This window comes from Mangifera indica, chromosome 8 (assembly GCF_011075055.1).
Source record: "Mangifera indica cultivar Alphonso chromosome 8, CATAS_Mindica_2.1, whole genome shotgun sequence".
Classification (NCBI taxonomy): domain Eukaryota; kingdom Viridiplantae; phylum Streptophyta; class Magnoliopsida; order Sapindales; family Anacardiaceae; genus Mangifera; species Mangifera indica.
Genome location: NC_058144.1, coordinates 9,447,474 through 9,469,501, shown reverse-complemented (window position 1 = coordinate 9,469,501; position 22,028 = coordinate 9,447,474). Strand labels below are relative to the sequence as shown.

At 34.8% G+C, this 22,028-nt stretch overlaps 3 protein-coding genes across 4 annotated transcripts; all 3 read left to right on the top strand.

Moving 5' to 3' along the window:
- The first annotated feature begins 1,828 nt into the window (after positions 1-1,828).
- Positions 1,829-4,449, top strand: LOC123222470 (28 kDa ribonucleoprotein, chloroplastic-like). Of its 2 annotated transcripts, XR_006503634.1 has the most exons (5): positions 1,829-2,345; positions 2,453-2,554; positions 3,320-3,598; positions 3,980-4,109; positions 4,244-4,449. XR_006503634.1 is itself a non-coding variant. In XM_044645254.1 (4 exons), exons 1-4 carry the CDS (start codon positions 1,884-1,886, stop codon positions 4,043-4,045), a joined length of 909 nt encoding a protein of 302 aa, XP_044501189.1. In that variant the 5' UTR covers positions 1,829-1,883; the 3' UTR covers positions 4,046-4,449. The 2 variants fall into 2 exon arrangements, 1 of the variants encoding a protein (XP_044501189.1); XM_044645254.1 differs by having other exon boundaries at positions 3,980-4,449.
- Positions 4,450-8,862: 4,413 nt separating this feature from the next.
- LOC123222753 (protein SIEVE ELEMENT OCCLUSION B-like) lies at positions 8,863-12,449 on the top strand. Its single transcript, XM_044645692.1, has 7 exons — positions 8,863-9,672; positions 9,780-9,881; positions 9,980-10,428; positions 10,574-10,683; positions 10,777-10,919; positions 11,037-11,510; positions 11,617-12,449. Exons 1-7 carry the CDS (start codon positions 8,929-8,931, stop codon positions 12,229-12,231), a joined length of 2,637 nt encoding a protein of 878 aa, XP_044501627.1. The 5' UTR covers positions 8,863-8,928; the 3' UTR covers positions 12,232-12,449.
- A 5,576-nt stretch (positions 12,450-18,025) lies between these two features.
- Positions 18,026-21,000, top strand: LOC123223199 (protein SIEVE ELEMENT OCCLUSION B-like). The gene is made up of 7 exons (XM_044646294.1): positions 18,026-18,284; positions 18,376-18,477; positions 18,568-19,016; positions 19,195-19,304; positions 19,404-19,546; positions 19,630-20,121; positions 20,207-21,000. Exons 1-7 carry the CDS (start codon positions 18,072-18,074, stop codon positions 20,858-20,860), a joined length of 2,163 nt encoding a protein of 720 aa, XP_044502229.1. The 5' UTR covers positions 18,026-18,071; the 3' UTR covers positions 20,861-21,000.
- Positions 21,001-22,028: the final 1,028 nt, after the last annotated feature.

The window sequence follows — 22,028 nt, the reverse complement described above, 5'->3', positions numbered from 1 at the left end:
AATCTTATTTAGACTAAATTCTGTGGATGTAGGTTATAGTTATAGTTAAAATATGTAAAAATTTTATCATATTTATTTTTTAGTCGTTTAATTACTTTTGTTGTATACTTTATATTTTGCATGAAATGATTTTATTCAATTCGAACTCGATTTATTTGCGTATTGTGCTTCCGTATTGTGTTCACAAATCAACCCCATTTAGTTTTACGTATGGGAAAAAAAGTGGCTCCAAATATAGGTTAAAGGATTACATTGGGCCTCGCTATATTTAGTCCATTTTGAGCAATTTTGACCCATTTAAATTAACCAATTGTGGTCCTACTTCTGACATGGTGACGGCTTCATTTCCTGACCAATCTTCCCCGGTAAAGGTTGAGGCCTGGTTTGGAGGTTCCTGACCTCATGAGCTCATGGATCAGCTATCTATCTAAACAAGTCATGCTCAAAAGAGTAGTTGGGCATGGACTCAACGCACAAGAGCTCAATAAGAGCCTTCAGCTGGACTACTTTTTTTGTGAAGGGATCTTAATCGGGATCAAGAACTTAGCCCCAGGATGGGCAGTTTTCAAGAATTAAATCTTGAAATGCATAGTTTGGCAAATATAATTACCATTCCAGGAGTTTTCAGAAGTGTTTCGAGTGCTGAAACCAGGAGGAATATTCATTGGGAGCTTTAGGAAGAGAATGTTTTATGAGAATGCCATCAGTAGGCGGAGAGAAGGGACTGCATAAAATCGGGTACATTGGTTGTGCAGTATTTTTGATGTGTCGAGGAATTCACCCAACCAGAAATTATTAGAAAATTACCGGAGACCGGTGGTGTTGCAGAGGAAAAATCGCCATCGCTTACAAGAACTTTAAGCCTGCATATGAATAATAAAATTTAATCACTCTGTTTATGACGTAAAAGTGATTTGTAAAGTAGATTACTTTTGTTATCTATCTACCAGTTCACGAGGAAAAACAAAAAAATTATTATGATCTTAAATTGATAAAAGGTGAAAGGATTATTTTTCATCCAAGTTTTAATCTAATCTTAAAAAACATATTCGTAATAGTTAAAAAACTTAAATAATTACCTATCGGTTAACTCATATAAGTATTTTTAGTTAAAGATAAAGGTAAAATAATTATTTTATCACTAAACCCTAAAACCGTAAAAAATTATATCATTTATTCATTTTTTAGTTTAGAAAACTAATAATTTTTTTTCATGATTAAGTTTTGAAAAATTCACTTTCCTCCTTCATTTCTAAGTTTCATCTCCAATAAAGGACGACTCTTCTTCATCCAAATTGGGAAGACGTAACGAAAGACAACGCTTCATCGTGCGGATGATGTGATTAAGGATTATAAAGCGTTGTCCTTCATGATGGTGGGTGGTCGTTCTTTGTCACTCTTCGTGATCGGATCTAGAAGATATATGAAAAGTGTCAATCGTCGACTGAAGAAAGGAAACAAAACTTAAAGGTGAAATATTAACTTTTCAAACTTTGTGAATGAAGTGAAATATTAGTTTTTAAAGCTAAGGGGGAAATGATATTAATTTTTAGAGTTTTAGTGTTTAGTGGTAAAATAACAATTTTACTCTTATTTATAATTGGAAAATTTGTTAGCCCATGGATGACTGTTTAGATTTTTTAACTATTACATATGTATTTTTGAGATTTGAGTAAAACTTGGGTGGGAAATAGTTCTTTGGCCTTGATTAAAATTTTTTAAAAAGGGAGAATTTTTGTTATAAAGAAACAAATAAGCTATACTAAAATATTGAATTTCTTTTAGGCGTCAAACGACACCGTTTCTAAATAACCTATTCTACAACACCCCATATCGGTTATCATTTCTCGCCAGGTCTCTCAAGGTCTGAAGGAACAAGCGAGATGAACATGTCTTTTTCTTCTGCCACTCCGCTTTCAAAGCATTTCCCAATGGCTAAAATCTTTTTGACTTCTTCACCAACAACCCTTTTCACTAAAACCCAAAACCCATTTCTTTCATTTTCATCTAAAAAACCCATAAACCTCTCTCTGTCAGCTGTTTTACCTTCATGGGGGTCGGTCCAAACCTCCAAAAAGTTATCTTCTTTACACATAATCCCATTCGTGGCTCAAACTTCAGATTGGGCGCAGCAGGAAGAAGAAGAAGAGAATATGAGTTGGGATAATCAAAATATTGAGGGTTCTGTTTATGGTGAAGAGAGTTTCGATGGAGGGAGTGAAGAAGAGGAGTATAAAGAGCCACCTGAAGAGGCTAAGTTATTTGTGGGTAATTTACGTTATGATATTGATAGTGAAAGTCTGGCTCAGCTCTTTAACCAGGCTGGTGTTGTCGAGATTTCTGAGGTACAAAGTTTATGTTTTTTTTTTTAATTTTTTAACTGTAGGAAGGGATTTCATTTTTTTAGTTTCTTATAAGGGTTTCTGATTTTTTTTGTGGTGTTTTTCTTAAGGTTATTTATAATAGGGAGACTGATCAGAGTAGAGGATTTGGTTTCGTAACAATGAGTACCGTTGAAGAAGCCGAGAAAGCTGTGGAGATGTTTCACCGTTATGTGAGTTTCTTCTTTTCCTTTCCCTTTTCCATCAATACATTTATGAATTCTGTTCCTAGCAATATGTGATGTTAAAAGTCAGAATGGTTGTATTTTGATTTCTTTAGTTCCAACTATGCAATTTTCCAGTCGCCAAACACTTTTGATTCATTCTTCCTTAGGTCAAAGTTTTAGTTGAGAGGTTCCCTGATTGTTAAGGCTATCTATTCTGAATCCTTAGCACATAATAACCTCAATTAAACTATTGCTTTGCTTACATTTTATTGAGGCTTTCTTAGTTTATTTTCATAATTCATACTAGTTAGATAGGGGAGGACATACTCTTTTGAAGTAAATATCTTTGTCAGGGCCTCAAAATTCTGAGGGAAGTTCAATTAAATTGATCCCCTCATTCTAATAGCTCACTAAAAATAGTTTATATATTGTTTCCCCTCAAGACTAGAACAACTTGCCATGAAAGCAAGTGGTTGATATATAGATAAAACATTTATACGAAATAATTAGTAGAGATTATGGAATGATATATAGTTTCATTGATAACTCTTAAGTGTAGGTTGTTATGTTTTCAGTGGTGCCACTAGGTTTGAAAGGGAACTCCTCCTAATATGGGCCCCATGCAAATAGACATGAAATTATCTCTCTCAATGCATACTGAAGGAGAGGGGAGAGGGCATTTCTTATCAATTATTAAATTAGTCTCTCATTTATTTTTATCAGTATCAGTCTGACTCATGATTTTGCTATTGCCTTGGTTTTCTTGTACAGGATTTAAATGGAAGACTTTTAACTGTAAACAAGGCTGCTTCTAGGGGGTCACAGCCACCAAGACCTCGATTGTATGAAACTACTAACAGAATCTATGTTGGTAACCTGCCATGGCAAGTAGATGATGCACGTTTGGAGCAGGTCTTCAGTGAATATGGAAAGGTGGTGAATGCCAGGGTAGTTTCTGATCGGGAAACAGGACGTTCACGTGGGTTTGGCTTTGTTACTATGTCTAGTGAGACAGAAGTGAATGATGCCATTGCTGCCCTTGATGGACAGGTAAGATTTGTGTTCTGTTTTATACAGACAAATGAATCTTTTTATTGTCCTCTTTATGCAGATCTGTTAGTCTCACTGCTATGTTGAAACAAAATATGTGTTAGTTATCTTGTGGATATCATTTAAGGAAGTCGTTTTGAAGGGTGAAGGAGTTTATATGAACAGTTTGGATACTCTTTCAGATGAGTGGGTCAACAGAATTCACATAAGTTTATTATTGGAGTTCAGTGTTCTCATAACTGTTTTTTCCTTCATTTTAACTTCTCCTCTGGAAGACATCAGCTCAATGTTGATCAAGTCTAGCTCCTAACTTTGTGTTCCTGTGGGGTCTCAATTCTTGATTTTCTTTTACTAACAAATGGCATGATTTTTTCTTTGCAGAGTTTGGATGGAAGGGCAATTAGAGTGAATGTTGCTGAAGAACGACCAAGACGGGGTTCTTTTTAGATGTGTGAGGGGATAACTATTATTAGAGTCCATTTGTAACAATTTTTATCCCATTATCATACTAGTGAGTTTTTGAAGTAGGATTTAAAAATTCTTCTTGTTAAAGATTTCTTCACTTTTTGTCTTTTTTTTTTTATCAGTCATTATTTTTTTAGGCAAAGTCTTAATGTCATTATTCTGATATTGTGACAAACACAGCTAGCATGGATAGTCGAATGAGATTGTGTGGTTTGGCGAAGCATTCAAGTGACATGTGACAACCGAGACATGAGGTGTTTTTCTGATTTTTAGATTGCACAATCCAAGGAAAATAGTCTGAAATTGAAATTAAGTATTCTTATTTTTTCAAAGATAATGATTGTTAAGTTTGGATAGCCATTGACTTTACAAATTTGTTGACTACACACTGACGTACTTTGGCTTGGATGCTATTGCCTTTTGCCCTAAGTTTTTGAGTTGTCTCCAAAGCAAAAACTGAGAGTGAGTAGATCAATACTTTACATGGACCAAGTTGACCGCTTTACTAGTAGTAAGGCTATAGATGTTCTACATTCCATGCTCTTGGGATCTCTGTTAGTCTAGTAGCTTCAATTTGTTGGTTCATGGCTGCAATATCTTGGCTATCTTACATGGACCTTCCCAGTTAGGAATGAGCTAACCAATGTTTAGGACTCTCACGTTTGGCATGATCCTTCTGAGAACAAGGTCTTAATCGACTGATTGATGTTATCGGGCAACATTATCCATTTGCTTGATTAGCACTTATTAGGTGGTACTACTCAGGTCAGTTAGTTGTGTCGCCATCTTAGAGTTCAGGGGTTGTTGCCCCTTGTTACTAGAGCAGGTTGTTCTTCTGTGATGGTTGAGTGATCCCAAGGTTGGGAGTTGTGACTGGGACTACTCTTGGTGGCCTGACTGTTGGCGATGGTTGATCTAGTCCTTTTGCCATGAGGCATCGAAAAAGATTTATATTATAGAAAAAGTTAAAGAGAGAAAAATATTCTTGCTGGAATATAAGATGGTTTATCAGGGGCTCTTCTTTCAGGATCAAATTGTTGGTAATGAGATTAACACCAACACGAAATACACTAGACAAGAGTCGGATTCAGTGCAAGAAGGTAAAAACACAAAGATTTTTATAGTTTGTTGGTGAATCAAGAGCATATATCCACAATTATGTTATCGAATGATCTTTGAGAGAATAACAACATAATTACAATTAGATTGTTAATAGTTATGGGTGCTTGTTTGATGCTCCCAACCTCTCTACAATATTAAATTTATAAGAAGAGATGCTAGGATAACAAAATAAGTTAATTATAATATCACAATTTTTAATGAGAGCCATTATTGGATGAATGTGTGTTCTTAATATAATAGGAGAATAATTATACTTTAATTATAATTATTAAAATTACGAAAAATGATTTTACGATAATAAAAAATTGTTATTTATTGATGGTTAGATTGTGAAAATGATGGTAACTGTCAGCTCTCGTTCCCCCATTGTTTTTTGAATTGGAATGTTTCTTATCTACACCTTGAATCAATTCGCAAGCTAGTGACGAATCTATTTGTTGATTGAACAATTTTTTGTTGGTTGACAACTAGTCATTTCTTGGGTGTCGATTGTTGATTGAGAAGCCATTGTAATACTTCCTACAAGTATAACTTTGATTTGGCCAGGGAGCTGAGAAGTGATACGCTTGTGCATTTGGAGCATGTAAATTACAAGCAAACTAGGATGATTAATGCTCTTTTACAGGATCTATTTCATACTGTGGCTGATAGTTGACAATTGATTGGCCTCCTCTACTAAAGCTGGGGTCTTGATCCATCGATTGGTGTTGTTGAGGCAATGTTATCCAATTGTTAGATTAGTGCCAATCTTTTTAAAATCAAACCAACTGTCTCATTAGTTCATGATTCGATTGGTTTAACTGGAGAATAATAAAAAAATAAAAAATAATCAAAATTTTCAAAAATAATTAAAATTTAAAAAAATTCAAAAGTCAAATCTAATCAAACCCTGTTTTTGACCCGTTCATCTAGTCAAACCAAGTTTTTGATTGGGTTTGATTGAGTTAATAACAAAATTGATTTTTTATATTAATCGAATTAAACTTGGTGTTAATTCATAGTTCAACCAATTAAATCGATCGATCCGATTTGATTTTCAAATTATTGATTAGCACTTATTAGATGGTACTAGTAAGGTCAACTAGTTTGTGTCGCTATCTTGGGAACCTTGGTTTGTTGTCCCTGGCTACTAGAATAGGTCGTTCTTTAATGATATGGTTGATTGATCTTAACGGGTGGGAATCGTGACTGAGATTAATCTTGATGGCTTGACTATTGGCAGTGGTTGATCTAGTCCTTCTTTTGCTATGAGGCATTGGTAAAAGCTTTATGTTATGGAAAAAAAAGTTATAAGAGAACAATGTTGTTGCTGAAATATAAGATAGGCATTGGTGTTTATTTGGTGCCCTCAACCTTGGTACAACGATATTGAATTTACGAGGAGAGAAGCTAGGGTTACAAAATAAGTTGACTGCATTATCTTGACTTCTAATGATTGCCATTATTAGAAGAACGTGCACTCTCAATATATTACGAGAATAAATACACTTTAATTAGAATTATTGAAATCATAGAAAATTATTTCACGATAATAGAAAATTATTGTTTTTTTATAGTGAGATTACGAAAATCGTTACCAACTCTTGGTTCTCCCTATTATTTTTGAATTGGAATATTTCTTATGTACACCTCAAATCAATTTACATGTTAATGACGAATTTATCTGTTAATTAAATAGTTTGTTATTAATTAATAATTAGTCGTCTTTTGGGTGTCAAATCCACAAGTTCGATCAAATAAGAGTTTTAACTCCGTATCATATAATTATTACCATCTCTTGCCATCCATTTGTTGTATGTTATCTCCATACTCCCCTTGGTGAAGTAGCACATGATAAGTTAATTGCATGTGCTACTTTTTTTATTCACCTAAGAATAAAGTTACACAATTTGAGGCTTATATATGCATAAAGCATATCCCTAGTAGGAAGTAAAAGGCTTATATTTACCGATAAGAGTACGCACGTAACTTTTTTACGTAACTTTATATATAAATAATAATATATTATTATAAGTTATGTATTATTTTATTTTTTATTTTTAATTATTTAATCACATAATAATATATTATTATTTATGTAAAAGTTATATACAAAAATTATGTATATAGTATTACTCTATAATTATATATAATAATGCTAAAATATTTATATAATTAATGAAATAGTAGTATTATATACACAAACAATTATGTGTCATTATATAATTATATAATTTAAAATTAAAGATAAAATAACTTTCAGTCATATAATAACATATTATTATTTATACATAAAAATTATGTATATAATTTTATTATTAATAAAACCATATACACAAATAATGTATACAATTTTATATCTAAATAGTAACACATTATCATATAATTAGATATTATTTTATCTTTAATTTAAAAATATTTAATTATATTATAATATATTATTATTTGAATAAATAATACTGCTCCTCTATAATTACTGTGGGAAGCACTCAGACCGGAAACAAGAGAAGCAGCATAAAGCCATGGATGAGTCTTCTTCCCAATCTAGAAATCAAATTTTCGTACAAGTTAGGAATATCTAAGTAGGAAATTTTCCAAGGTAAAAAAAAAGTAAATTCGAATAAAGGAATCTTACATGTGCATTGTAAGTCTTCATGACGTAAGGCCAAATTCTGGCTCTAGGAGCACAGTAAGAATTTGTGGAACACGTTGGCAAGTTATAATTTCTTGTCTCTTTATTTGCAAGAGAATATGCAATAATGCCTCCTCTTTCATCTACATCTTTCATGTCCAAAAAAGAAATAGAAGAAATGAAACAAAAAGAAATAATCTTCAAGGAACACCAAACATCGTAATTGAATCATGTATTATATTATATATCAAAAAATTAATTTTTTATATCGTGTATTAAATATTGTATGATTTAGTTTTTAAAAAATAAAATAATAAAAAATCTAATTAATATGTTATTATTTTAAAAAATATCATAACACTCAAAAAATTTAAAATTTCTCATATACAATCTTGGGGTATTGTCATTTTCTCTAAAAAGTATATCAATCTATATCAATGACATTTATCATATTATATATTATAATATGTCTATCGTATTGGATTAATTCGATATATTTTATTATACGTATCATTTTTCACTTATATCATATTATATCGTAAAATACATATCGTGTATCGTAGAATACTGATAACTATGACTCAAATATGTTACTTCAACTGTCAGTCCCAAGAGTCCTTTAAACCATTGGATTTTACTTTCTATGGCTTCTTGGATGCACCGAATTAATCAAATTGGCAAGTTGTTTTTCCTCTCAAGAATCTTTCCTCAAGTATGAAAGAAAAGCAAAGAACAAAACACTCAAACAGACCCTTCTTTTTCACTTTTTTTTATTCCCATCAAGAATTTGAAACCAGTACTGTCAAGCAAGGAAGCTGGAGGTGCATCAAATGTTTTTATTTCTCCGCAAATTTTGCAAATACACAAATCACGTTTTATAGAGAGAGATTTTGACTGAAGACATGGAATATTGTATAGGCTACTGGTTTGGATTTGTGGGGCTGAAGAAAAAGAGATAAAGTGACAATCATAGTTCGTCCGGATAAAACCCAACTGGAAGCAAGGAAGTGGATTCAGCTAGCTTTATTCCTTTTCTGAGGATTATATAAAGGCTGAGGTTGTTGCAAAGAAAACATAAAAGCCATTCATTCATTAAGTTTTCTGAACTTTGAGGTTTTCCTGAGTGATTGACATGGCCAGCAACCAGCAAACCCCAGGCAGCCAGCAGCCATTTTTGGGGAGCCAACCACAAGGCAACCTGCAGCCAGCGATGATAGATAGCCCAACGCCTGCCAACCTGCAGTCAATGATGATGACCAACCCAACGCCCGCCAATCTGCCACCGATGCCATTGACCGGCAGACAAACGACAGCCAACATGCCGTTGATGGGCAGTCTGAAACAGCCAACTTTGCAAGGATATTTCAACCCCCAGCAAAGTCCAACCAATGTGCGACCAATCGCGCCCAGCCAACAAACCCTTGCCAATTTACAGCCACAATCAGGCAGCCAGCAGATCCCCACCAATGTGCCGCCACAGTTGAGCAGCCAGCAGCCCCTAGAAGCCAACGTGCAGCAGCCACTCATGGGAAGTTACCAAAGTCCAAGCAATGTGCAGCCACAAGCTGGCGGCCAGCAAACTCCAGGAGGGAATGTGCAGCACAATTTGCCCTTGACCCGACCAATTTCTGGTATTGTGCAGCCACCAATGAAGTCAACAGCTCTACTGCCACAACCGACCAGTAAATATGGTATGGGATCCGGGGTGAGAGGTGACAGACTCATGTTCTCAACATCTGATGACAATGCCATGTTAAGGCAAATCCAGGGGACCCATACTCCTGATGGACGTGAATTCAATGTCAAACCACTTATTCAAATCGTTGAGAATATCTTTAAACAAGCTGCCCCAGGTGTTGAGGCAATTGTTGCGCAGGTAATAGTCTAGTGCTAAACTCATCTTTTGTATTTTTATGTTAATGAGAGAATAATTTTTTTGATTAATTAACTTGTTTACCACATCCACTTAACTTGTATATGAAGGAAACGCTGGCAATCACAGACACTGATGACAAGACATACCAATCTAGTTTCACTGGAATGCTTGAAGCCGCGGCGTATCTCATTGATCGAATTTCTTGCGAGGTTATAAAGCAAACTGAACATTGAAGATTTTATCTGCATATATATTTTTTCCATTTAAGTGTGCGGGTTAACTGGTTCTGTATCTTTACAATTGGCAGATTACATGCAAATGCTCTGGTGGCGGGGATACACATGCAACTGCAATATCAATATTGAACATGTTATCCAGCTTTTCTTGGGATGCCAAATTGGGGCTAGCCTTGTCGGCTTTTGCAGTGACCTATGGCGAGTTCTGGCTTGTTGCTCAGAGTTACACATCAAACCAACTTGCCAAAGCTGTTGCAATCCTAAAGCAATTACCTGAGATATTGGAACACTCTGCTGAGTTAAAGCCTCAGTTTGATGCAATTAAAAGCCTCATCAAAGCAATGGTAGATATCAGCAAATGTATTGTTGAGTTCAGGGAGCTACCAGCTAACTACATTACAACAGATGTTGAAGCACTATCCACAGCCATGGCTCATATACCAGTTGCTGTGTACTGGACCATCAGAAGTATTTTGGCTTGTGCTTCCCAACTTACTGGCCTTACTTTGTTGGGACGCGAGTAAATATTCTTTATATCCAACTTATCATAATCAATCTGATGATTAACATCACAATCTTGCTTTTTATAAGCATTACTTTATAGTAGATTATAAGAAAAAGGATCATTTTTGTGAATATCAATGAACTTTTTTGTTGGGCTTCAGGCATATGGTATCAACTACAGAAGCTTGGGAACTATCCAGTTTGGCTCACAAGCTCAGCAACATGCACAGTCACCTCTTAACTCAACTCCGGAGCTGCTACAAGCATATAGGTGAGCAAATTTGTAGAAGAATATTTCAAAAGTGATGTAATATTATTATGTGGAATCAAAGATAGATTTTTATGGTACCAACATTTGACACAGAGGAAAAGAAACATGATGAAGCTTATCAGAATCTTGTGCATCTGTTCGGCATTGTCCACATTGACAACATGAGGATTATCAAGGCTTTAATCTGCCAGAAGGATGACGTGTTGCCACTTGTTGATGGAGCTACCAAGAACAGGGTTTGTAATTGTTCTCTTTACTTTCTCTCTACCCTTTTGACTAGTTATTCAACTAACTCTACTTGATATATGGTGCTGATTAAACATTTTTCTTCTGCATGATAACTATACAAATAGGTAAACCTCGATGTCTTGAAGCGAAAGAATGTGTTACTGCTCATATCAGACCTTGATATCTCGCAAGAAGAACGTTCAATTCTTGAACAGTTATACACTTATACCCGAACACCACAATTCGAGGTTGTTTGGCTCCCAATTCTGGACCCCACCATCACTTGGACTGAAGCCAAGCAGAGGCAATTTGACAGTCTGCAGAATGCTATGCCATGGTATACAATATACCACCCTTCACTGATTGAGAAGGCTGTAATAAAATTCATCAAAGATGAGTGGCATTTTGAGAAGAAACCTATTCTTGTGGTGTTAGATCCACAAGGACGTGTTGTAAGCCCAAATGCACTCTACATGATGTGGATTTGGGGGACTTTGGCATTCCCTTTCACCACAGCAAGAGAGGAGGCTTTATGGAAGGAAGAGAGTTGGAAGCTTGAGTTGTTGGTGGACAACATTGATCCAAACATTCTCAACTGGGTACATATATTCCCCATTATATGTTCTTTTTCATAGTGCCTTTAAGTTGTGTATCTATTGTTGCATGGCTGAATGTACTAATATTTGAAATTTCTTGATTGACCAGATATCAGAAGGAAAACATATTTGCTTGTATGGAGGAGAGGACATTGAATGGATCAGAAATTTTTCAAGTACTGCAAATGCTGTTGCTGAAGCTGCAAATATTGACCTGGAAATGCTTTATGTGGGAAAGAGCAACCCAAAGGAACGCGTTCGCAGGAACAATGAAATCATAGTTAGGGAGAAACTAAGCCACGTCTGGAGTGACACCTCCTCAATTTGGTACTTCTGGGTTAGGATTGAGAGCATGTGGCACTCCAAAAATCAGCTGGGCAGAACCGTTGAGAATGACCAGATATTGAGTGAAATCATGGCAATGCTTAGCTACGATAGCAGTAAAGGCGGATGGGCAGTGTTCGCAAAAGGATCATCCGAAATAACCAGAGCAAAGGGAGGTACAATTTTAACCTGTTTGCAAGAGTATGATCAGTGGAAGGACGAAGCGCAGCAAAAGGGTTTTCTGCCAGCAATGATTGATCATCTCAAGCAGCTGTACACACCGCATCACTGCAGCCAACTGGTGCTGCCGGGCACTGCCGGGATACTGGAAAAAGTGGTTTGCTCAGAATGCGGCCGCCCCATGGAGAGGTATCTCATGTATCAGTGCTGTGATGAGTAAACAACAAGCTGCGCTGCCAGTGATGCCAAATTACTATATGCATGGTAGGATTGCTTGCAATGAATAGCAAGTTTGGAAGAATAATATTAAACACTAAGTGTGAGAATAAGTACCCGCGTGCTGTTTTCATATTTTTCTCTTTTATTGTACTTCATCTTTAAGGGTACTCTGCGTATCCATTGTTGTTCTGAAGTTTGAATAAATTTTTTCTGTGAGTATCCTTATCTGTAATTTTCTTGTCTTGGATATTCAAGGGAAAAAATCAGGATCAGTTGGCCAGATGAGAGCCAATTAGGTTTCATCACCCAATCTATTACAGAAAGTAGGCAGCCAAAAAAAAGAAAAGGAATTATAACTAACAATAATACTTAATGCAACATTGAGAAGCAGATATTACAATTATACAAGTGATTATGCAGAACATATCAGTAAGATGTAACTAACATTAGAACTTCTAAGGTAACTACTCAAATTCGAACGTCTGTCATGCTTATGAAACTTTGAATTACCTGGTATAATGATTGTAGGTCCGATTAATGTATCATAGATTTACCTGTCCAACAAATATAGGCAAGGTTTCTGGTTAACCAAAAAAAATAGTGAGAAACAGAATTCCTAGAAATTAACAGTTAAAGTGGAATCAAATATAAGTTTATAAAATAACTTAATTTTATGGGTATAAATGATACTTCTCAATACTCTATGAATTATACTGTCCAACTAAGAAAAAACATTTTGCCGAAAATGTCCAACTCCAAAATCTCTAATGAACAATGACTAGAATGATGAAGACGTTAAATATCCAACTCCAAAATCTCTTATGAACAGTGAATATATGTGATCGCACCTACGGGAAAATAGTCTCATTTCCAGCCAAATCACCTCCACACATAAGCAAATTGGCTGTTGGTTGGTGATTTGGCTGGTGTATGGATGTGAATTTGATTAATTTTATAAAAATCTAATTAGTGTCAGTAGGTTGTTGATGTCAAAAATATATAAATTTGATTACTAGAAAGCAGCTTTTGTCTATACAAATGATTTTTTCTGTAGTTTACTTGGTCTAATACTGCTCTGATTGGTTCATCTCATGGCTGACTGTGTAGTCAAGATTTTTGTTGAAGAAGGCTTGGGATCTTCACTTTATGGTTTGGGCACTGAAGTTAGGTTTATTTTTTTCTTCTCACTTTATCTTATATAAATTAAATGTGTTTTTGGTGTTCACTGCATTTTTCTCACACTTTAGCAATGATCTATCGATCTTGTTAAATAAGCCAAATTTCTTCACAATTCAGTTTTCTCAATAATCGATACATTTTCATTAAACAGTTTCTGTTACCTCTGATGTGAAATTACAGCTTCTTGTTTTATGTGTTTTACACTTAAAATAGTTCTGTGTGGTACCTCTAAGATCCTTAAGTTGCAATTTGTAGGGGAGATCCAATTCCTGGAACAGTGATAGAGAAAGTTGATGCATACACACTTGAGCAATTTTGCCAAATTTCTTGCATTTTGAAATAACCATTTTTTTTTTTGTAACTAGGAAACCTACAATACAGTGATTAGACTTATAACTATTATACTAAGTAAGTCAAGGTTGTGATAGAAGTTCGAACTCAAAATTTTGAAAATTCTAATACTAACCTGTTTTGCGCCACTAATTTTTTTTTTAGAAATATTCCACTGGTTTTTTTTTCTTCTCTTATGGATCTGTTTTGCTTTCTATCCTGTGATTTTGATGTCATTTCTTTAATAAGGCAAACATGATGTGTTGGGTATTTGTTGAATCTGTTTTGCATCATGCTGGGATCATTAATTATTAGGATAGCAGATATGAACATACATAAACAATTAAAGGCCAAATTTGGATGTATTTATCTGTATTTTTTTTTCTATTGGATGCACTTAATTTGTCTTATACACTGTGCATTAGTTTCCTTCCAATAAGGTCTTCTTTTATTCTGAACTTGTTCTTGTCAGTGGTGAGTAATGTTTTCTAGGGATGACAAACCTTCTACTCTAGCCCAAGATTGGGTGAGCTTGAAAGCAATTTAATTCTCCCTTTAAGGATGGGCAAATTGGTACTGATGAGTTGAGGTGTCTGGTTTTGGTGATTAACTGGAAATGAAGAATGGTGTGAAATTTTCTGGGAAGAATGGTGTGAATTGTGTCTCGACTTGTAACCAGCGTGTATAGATGAAGAATTCTGTCTGAAATTGTCGTTCTGATAATTCTCATTCTGGTTAATTTACAAATGGAACTAATGCTTCTGAAAAGGCTGAAATGCAGCATTGCTTGCAAAGAGAACATTGCAGGCAGGAGACTCAAAAAATAACTGTAGGAGGAGAGCTCAATGAAGCTAGAGTTTAGTTCGAATTTGATCAAACTCAAGCTTGTTACTACAGTGACAAGTGTATCTGAACTGAGTCCAGTTAATGAGAAAAGTAGAATATAAAACAACATTTACACATTAATTTTGAGATTATAAGATTCCCATTTACAGAAAAGAAGCAACTAAACCATTCTCAAAGAAGCCGAGATGATCAGATCAAGATTCAATTTTCTACTTTTTCTTTAGAAGAAACTTGTTATTAACTTGACGCAAACTACAGAAACATAAACAGTAAAATCACTCTAACTACTGGAGCACTAGAATTTTCAGAGGAAAGACTTGGGTTTGAGCTTATTGAAAGGAAAAAAATCACTCGAACTTTCCAGCTATTCAAGCACTCAAAGCAACCAAGTCAAATGCTTCATTAATGGAGAAATCACCCGCCACTTTTGACTTATAAAATACCCTACAACATTGAAAACTATCCTATGTTCTGTATGTCAACCAACAATTTTATGAAAAGTGGATTAATATCGGAGCATTGTAAGGAAGACCATTGTATTTACATTAAGAAAAGAATAAAATCATGTATAGTTTAAAAACAAAAGGCATAAAGACTTACAAACATAGTTATTAGTATCTTACGATACTATACAATATATTTGTAAAACGATACGTATAATAAGGTGTATCAAATTAATACGATACAATAACATGTCGTATAATACAGTATTTATCCCACGATATAATATATATTACCAATACAGATTGATACACTTCTTAGAAAAAAAATAATGATATAATAGAGGTGTATATGAAAATTTTAAATTTTCAAAAGTGTTTGTGATATTTTCTAAATTGATGATATGTCAATTAGATTTTTTTATTATTTTATTACAATTTTATTATTCTATTTTTTAAAATTTGTATCATATGATACGATATAAAAAATTAAAATTTTAATATACAATTCGACGCCCATATTTACAAAAGTTAAAGTAAGAAAATCAAGATCCTAGTAGCTTTGAGTGAATTATGACAAAAAAATTATTCCTTCCTAGATTTGCCAACCTTGCCATAATACATTTCAGAATTTCCTAAACAAAAGCAAGGAATCAAATCTTTCACTGTTTTACCCTGTTAACCCTTTGCTTTTATCAAATAAAAAAATTCTCAAATATGATCACAAGTAAAAAGGGGAGTCAAGCAAGGAAGAAAAGCACATTAGTTAACTTCAACATGTTTAAAACCTTCTTGTTTAAAATGGATAGTGACTGTGATACTGTGCATTCAAAAGATAATAAGCCACATAATGATAAGTAATACAATCAATTATTAAACGTATAATCCGTAAGTTGACTTGGGATACAGATAAAAGCTTTTGAAGATATTTGATTTAAATAATATTTTTTCTCTTATACAGTTAATGTTGTATACAAGTTTAAGGAGAACAACAATTTTTTGTGCGACACTTTCAATATTAACATTGTAATCATTCTAAAACTTTTTCAAATTTATCGATAACGTGATAATGGACATAGACTTTCTAATAACAAATTAAATCAAATTAAAAACTTTCTTTTGTTCGTAATCTCTTGTATCAAATTTCATCATTGTTTAGTATATTTCTTGTTAATGTCTTTTTCACCACCGATAATTTGGTATTAGGATGAAGACCCTAAAATCTCTTTAATTTTCCCACAAAACACTAGTTTTTTCACATATTCTTGTCACAAAACGTTTTTTTGATGGCTTGCGGAAAAAAATAAAAGATAATCCTTACCAAACAAATCAAAGAGTACACGTCAATTCATTTTTGTATTGAGTGTTATTTCGAAACTAAGTATTTTTTAAGGTTGGATTTAAATCAAATTTGTTTGAGAGAGTTAAATAATTTTGAACTCGAACTTTAAAGTGTTTAGCTTATTAAACTTGTGACAAAAAATTTCAATATAAATCGATTCAAACAATATTATTTTGATGAATACATATAAAAACAATGTCGTTTTAATTTTTTTTTAACTATAATATTGAGTAGAACTTGAGCTCAATTCATTTTAAATAGACCGTAAAGTGCAAGCCCACCAGCAGGCTTGCCGGGAAGCCTGAGGAAATCCAAGTAGATTAGCAAGAAACTAACTTGCATACTAAAGGTCAAAGGAGACCTAAGAAATCAATTAGTTGGATAGCTAGTCACATGAAGGAAAATTTATACCAATATGGTGGGGATCAACCCGAACATAATGTGGTACAGACTTTAACATTGATCCATAGAGACGCCCTATCCACCAAAAGAAGATAGACATGGATGCAGGGTGCTACAATGCTCTAAAGGAAGAAGTAGATAAACTTTACTTTTTTTTATTAATTTGAAAATCCCATTACCTGAAATGGCTTAGCCAATCCAATCCTGGTTCCAAAATCAAATGGCAAGTGGCGAACATGCATTTACTTCACACATTTGAATAAGGGATGCCCCAAAGACAGTTTCCCAAATTACCCCCCCAAAAAAAAAGAGACAGTTTTCCACAATCGAGAATTGACCAAGTTGTAGACACAGCCTCATGGCATACACTACTAAGCTTCATGGACACTTATTTAGGCTATAACTTGATCCCTCTGTTCAATTTAGATGAAGAGCACACCTTTTTCATCACCGACCGCAAGCTACAGTCTACAAGGTCGTGCCCTTTAGACTTAAGAACGTTGGAGCCATATACCAACGTCTAGTCAATAATAACATCCAAGAGACAGTTAACCATGATATAACAAGATGCCTTCATATTCAAATACAATGGGAAGCACAAGACTTGATAGTGACTCATGATCTCCTTAAAGATATAATTGTCATTTCCTATTATCATAGGACGACTTTCCATGATATTATTAGTTATAATTAAAATATAATTATTTTCTTACCATTTCAAGAGATTGATAAGATTTGTGATGTTATAATTTTTTCTGTTCAATTATATATATAACTCTAATCTTTTCGCTTATAAATTCGAGTTTATACAAAAGCTTTAGCAGAATAACAACTTTTGCATCCACTTTGTAATCTTGCTAAAACTTTTTTGTATCAATCGATAAAATACCCATGAATGTAGGTCTATAAATAGCAGGTCAAACCATATTAAAATCTTTTTATAATTTATAATCTTTTGTACTGAATTTCATTATCATTTAATATATTTTTTGTTAGTGTAATTTTCACCAAGTTAATAATTTTATTTGCCTCAAATAAGATGGACCAGATTTGAACATTGTGAATCAACATTTCGGGGTCTCTTGGTTCAGTAGTAAAGAGTGAAAAAGGGAACAACAAAAGCTAGGCTTCCTCTTAACGATCCAACATTTTGATTGGACCGGAAGCAAAGAAGTTGATTCAACATCCCTGGATTCCATTGCTGATGACTATATATACCTCAACTCATATTGCAACGAGCCACACAACACAATTTCTCTTCCATCTCAGTTTCAATTTTACCTTGCTCTACATAGCTCAACCATGGCTTACTCGTCATCGGGCAGATCTGGTGCTTATACACAACAGCTTATCAAGAGCGACCGGGGCATGGTGTCTATGTCTGATGACAATGTCATGATGAAGCAAATCATAGCAACACACACCCCTGATGGAAGAGAGGTTGATGTTAAACCCCTTTTCTTTCTCGTTGAGGATATCCTCAATCGTGCCACCTTTCAAGCTGACATTCCAGAGGTGATATGACATTACTTTATAAGTGTGATGTTGCCGATATTTCTATCTTAATTTATGTTTTTCATGGATAATCTGTCATGGTTCATTGCAGGGTGCCCAAGCACAAATGGAGATCGAGGACAAATCCCAGCAAGTAGGTTTGATTGCCATGATTGAAGCAATATCTTTTACGATTGACAGGATTTCTTGCGAGGTAATTTGAATGATTAAAATGAATATTCACTAGCTTTTTCATATCAAGTATATTTTTATTAAAACAAACATTTTCAATATAAATTTTCAGATAGCTTACAAGGCGTTGGGAGGTTCAGATGCGCATGCAACAACTGTCTCTCTATTCAGCTTGCTAGCAACCTACTCATGGGATGCAAAGCTGGTGCTTACACTGGCAGCTTTTGCTCTAAACTATGGAGAATTCTGGCTCCTTGCCCAGATTTACCCAGCAAACCCACTAGCCAAATCAATGGCAATCCTGAAACAATTACCTTCCCTGATGGAGCACACTGGTCCATTGAAATCACGCTTTGATGCACTTAACAATCTTGTCAAGGCTATGATGGATGTGACCAAATGCGTCATTGAGTTCGGGGAGCTACCATCCGCCTACATTCAACAGGATGTTGCTGCATTTTCCACTGCCATGACCCACATCCCAATCGCTGTCTATTGGACCATAAGGAGTGTTGTGGCTTGCGCAACGCAGATGACCATGCTCACCAGCATGGGCTATGAGTATTATTCCTGTCCTTCCCAATACATCAATTGATGCTCACTTCATTACACAAGTTTATTTAACCTGGCAATTTAAATTGACTTAGTTTCTAAGAAACAAAACTTTGAACTCCAATTTGAAACCAATAGTTGAATTATTATACTCCATATATGTGATGCTCTGTTGCACTGATTTCAGGTTTGCAGTATCAGCCACAGAGGCATGGGAGCTATCCACCTTGGCTCACAAACTCAAGACCATCCATGAACATCTTAGGAAGCAGCTGACTACATGCTACCAATACATAGGTTTATTAGCTCTCTTTCTGACTTTGATTTATTGGAAAGTGCAAATATGTTAAATTGTACCTGCTTAACTAATGATATAAGATTTGTTGTTTGTTGTAGATGAAAAGAAAAGTCTTGAAGCCTATCAAATGCTTCTGCATCTCTTTGAAACGATCCATGTAGACAATATGAAGATTCTGAGGGCCTTGATCTACGCCAAGGATGATTTGCTGCCACTTGTTGATGGTGCTTCTAAGAAAAGGGTTCGCTCTTCTGGCATATAAACCTTAAATAATATTTCAATCTTAACCCGCAGCAATTTTTATATCTTTTATGCGATAAACAGGTTAGCCTTGATGTACTACGGAGGAAGAATGTATTGCTGCTCATTTCTGACCTAGACTTTTCCCCCGATGAGCTTTCTATCCTCGACCAAATTTACAGCGACTCAAGGCAACATGGCCGCAGGCTAGAGAGTCATTTTGAGGTCGTCTGGATACCGATTGCAGATCCGTCAGTCAGGGGGAAAGAGGCAATGCAAGAGCAATTTGAGAGCCTACAGTCGTCAATGCCATGGTATACAGTGCACCATCCGCACCTGATAGAGAAAGCAGTGATTAAGTTCATTAAGGAAGTGTGGCACTTCAAGAACACGCCAATTCTTGTAGTGCTAGACCCTCAAGGGAAGGTGGTCTGCCCAAATGCCATTCACATGATGTGGATTTGGGGAAGCAGTGCCTTCCCTTTCACTAGCACGAGAGAAGAAACTCTCTGGAAGGAAGAGACCTGGAGGCTTGAGCTTCTAGTTGATGGAATTGATCCAGTGATTTTAAATTGGGTAAATTTCAGATTCTCATTCATTCTACCATCCAATAAAACTAAATCTCCACTAATTCGGAATGGGATTATTCTGTTTTCTTCAGATTAGAGAAGGTAAATACATTTTCCTGTATGGAGGAGATGATCTAGAATGGATTCGTAAATTTACAAACGCTGCACGCACGATGGCAACCGCTGCGAACATACCTTTGGAAATGGTGTATGTAGGGAAGAGCACCAAGAGGGAACAAGTAGAACGAAATATGAATAGCATCATAGCTGAAAAGCTCAGCCACGCGTGGGCAAATCATGCCATGGTGTGGTTCTTCTGGACCCGTCTGGAGAGCATGCTATTCTCGAAGATTCAACTGGGCAGAGCCGATGACAACGACCCCATGATTCAAGAAATCAAGAAACTGCTGAGCTATGACAGAGACGGCGGATGGGCTGTGCTTAGCAGAGGTTCCCAGATAGTAGTTAATGGGCATGGAACCATCATTTTGCCTACGTTGTTGGAGTATGATATTTGGAAAGAAAACATTCCCGTTAAAGGCTTTGACTTGTCATTCACGGAGCATCATCAGAAACTTCATGCTATTGCTCACCCATGTTGCCGCTTTGAGTTCTCGAGTCATTTCGGAAGAATTCCGCACAGCATGAAATGCCCTGAGTGCCTCCGAGTCATGGAGAAATTCACAACTTTCTCCTGCTGCCATGATGACCATGCTCCAGGCACAGGCTCAAGGTCACTATTCTAGTAAATACGGGTGGCTTTCAGTTTCTACAGAGTGTTTTATGGCATTCTGGAATAAAATTCCTGTGTGAGATGTACTGTGAATGGTCCCATTAGGGGCTAATTTTCTACATTTGATAATAAATTTAAGAGCGATTTATTTTGTAATCAATTAGTACTAATTTCCAATAATAAGGATCCTAAGCAATGATGTGAATAATGAGAAAGGGAATGCAATTCAGCAGTGCCTAAAGGTAAGGGTTGGATTCTATGATATAAACAAGGGTTTGATTGAGATTAACTCGAACTAAAAATAAGTTAGTTTAAAATCGATTAATAAAAAATTGTTTAACTCTAATTTGATTTAATTTGTAAAATCAAAATTTAAATTTAAATATTTAAATAAGTTCAAAGGGCTCGTATATGTTCAATAAATTATTATTTTCAGGCCTCACCCAAGATTTAATCTATTTTCAAATTTTCACTTATGATATTTTAAAATCCCAGATACGCATTCATCATCAAACTTTTATTAAAATTTTTTATTAAATATAAAAATAAAACTATTATTTTATTAATAATATTAAAATAAATAATATCTTATTTTATTTTTTTATTTTAGTTTTAAAAATTTATAATTTTTTTATCTTAAATTTTAAAAAGTAACATTTTCCTCTTAAAGTTTCATTTTTTCCCCCCTTCGTTCTCCAACGACTGTTTTCTGAGCAACCTTTCATACCAACTCCCCCCCTTGGCTCCTAAACATAGATGAATCAACTTTGTGTGGTTCTTCACGTTCAATCAGCCATTTTTCCACGGTGATGATGGTGTGGTCCTTTGTATTTGATTTGCTGCCATCAACGATGAATTGAGACTTGGTGGGAAAATATATATGAGATGCACAATAAAAAATGGTGTATGGTTTGCGTTAGCCAATTAGAGTTCAACTAATTTGTCTTCATCTAGGAGTTGGGAGAGACCACTAGTATGAGAGGTTGACTACAGAATAGTCACCGGAAAAAGAAGAAAAAAGATTAAATCAGAGGTGAACTAATTTGTCTTCATCTAGAAGATGGGACAGAGCACTAATATAAGAGGTGAATTAGAGAATAGTCATTGGAAAAAAAAAATATTAAAACCCTAAAAAAAGAAAATATAATTTTTTGAAATTTGAGTTTGAAAAAAATCATGAA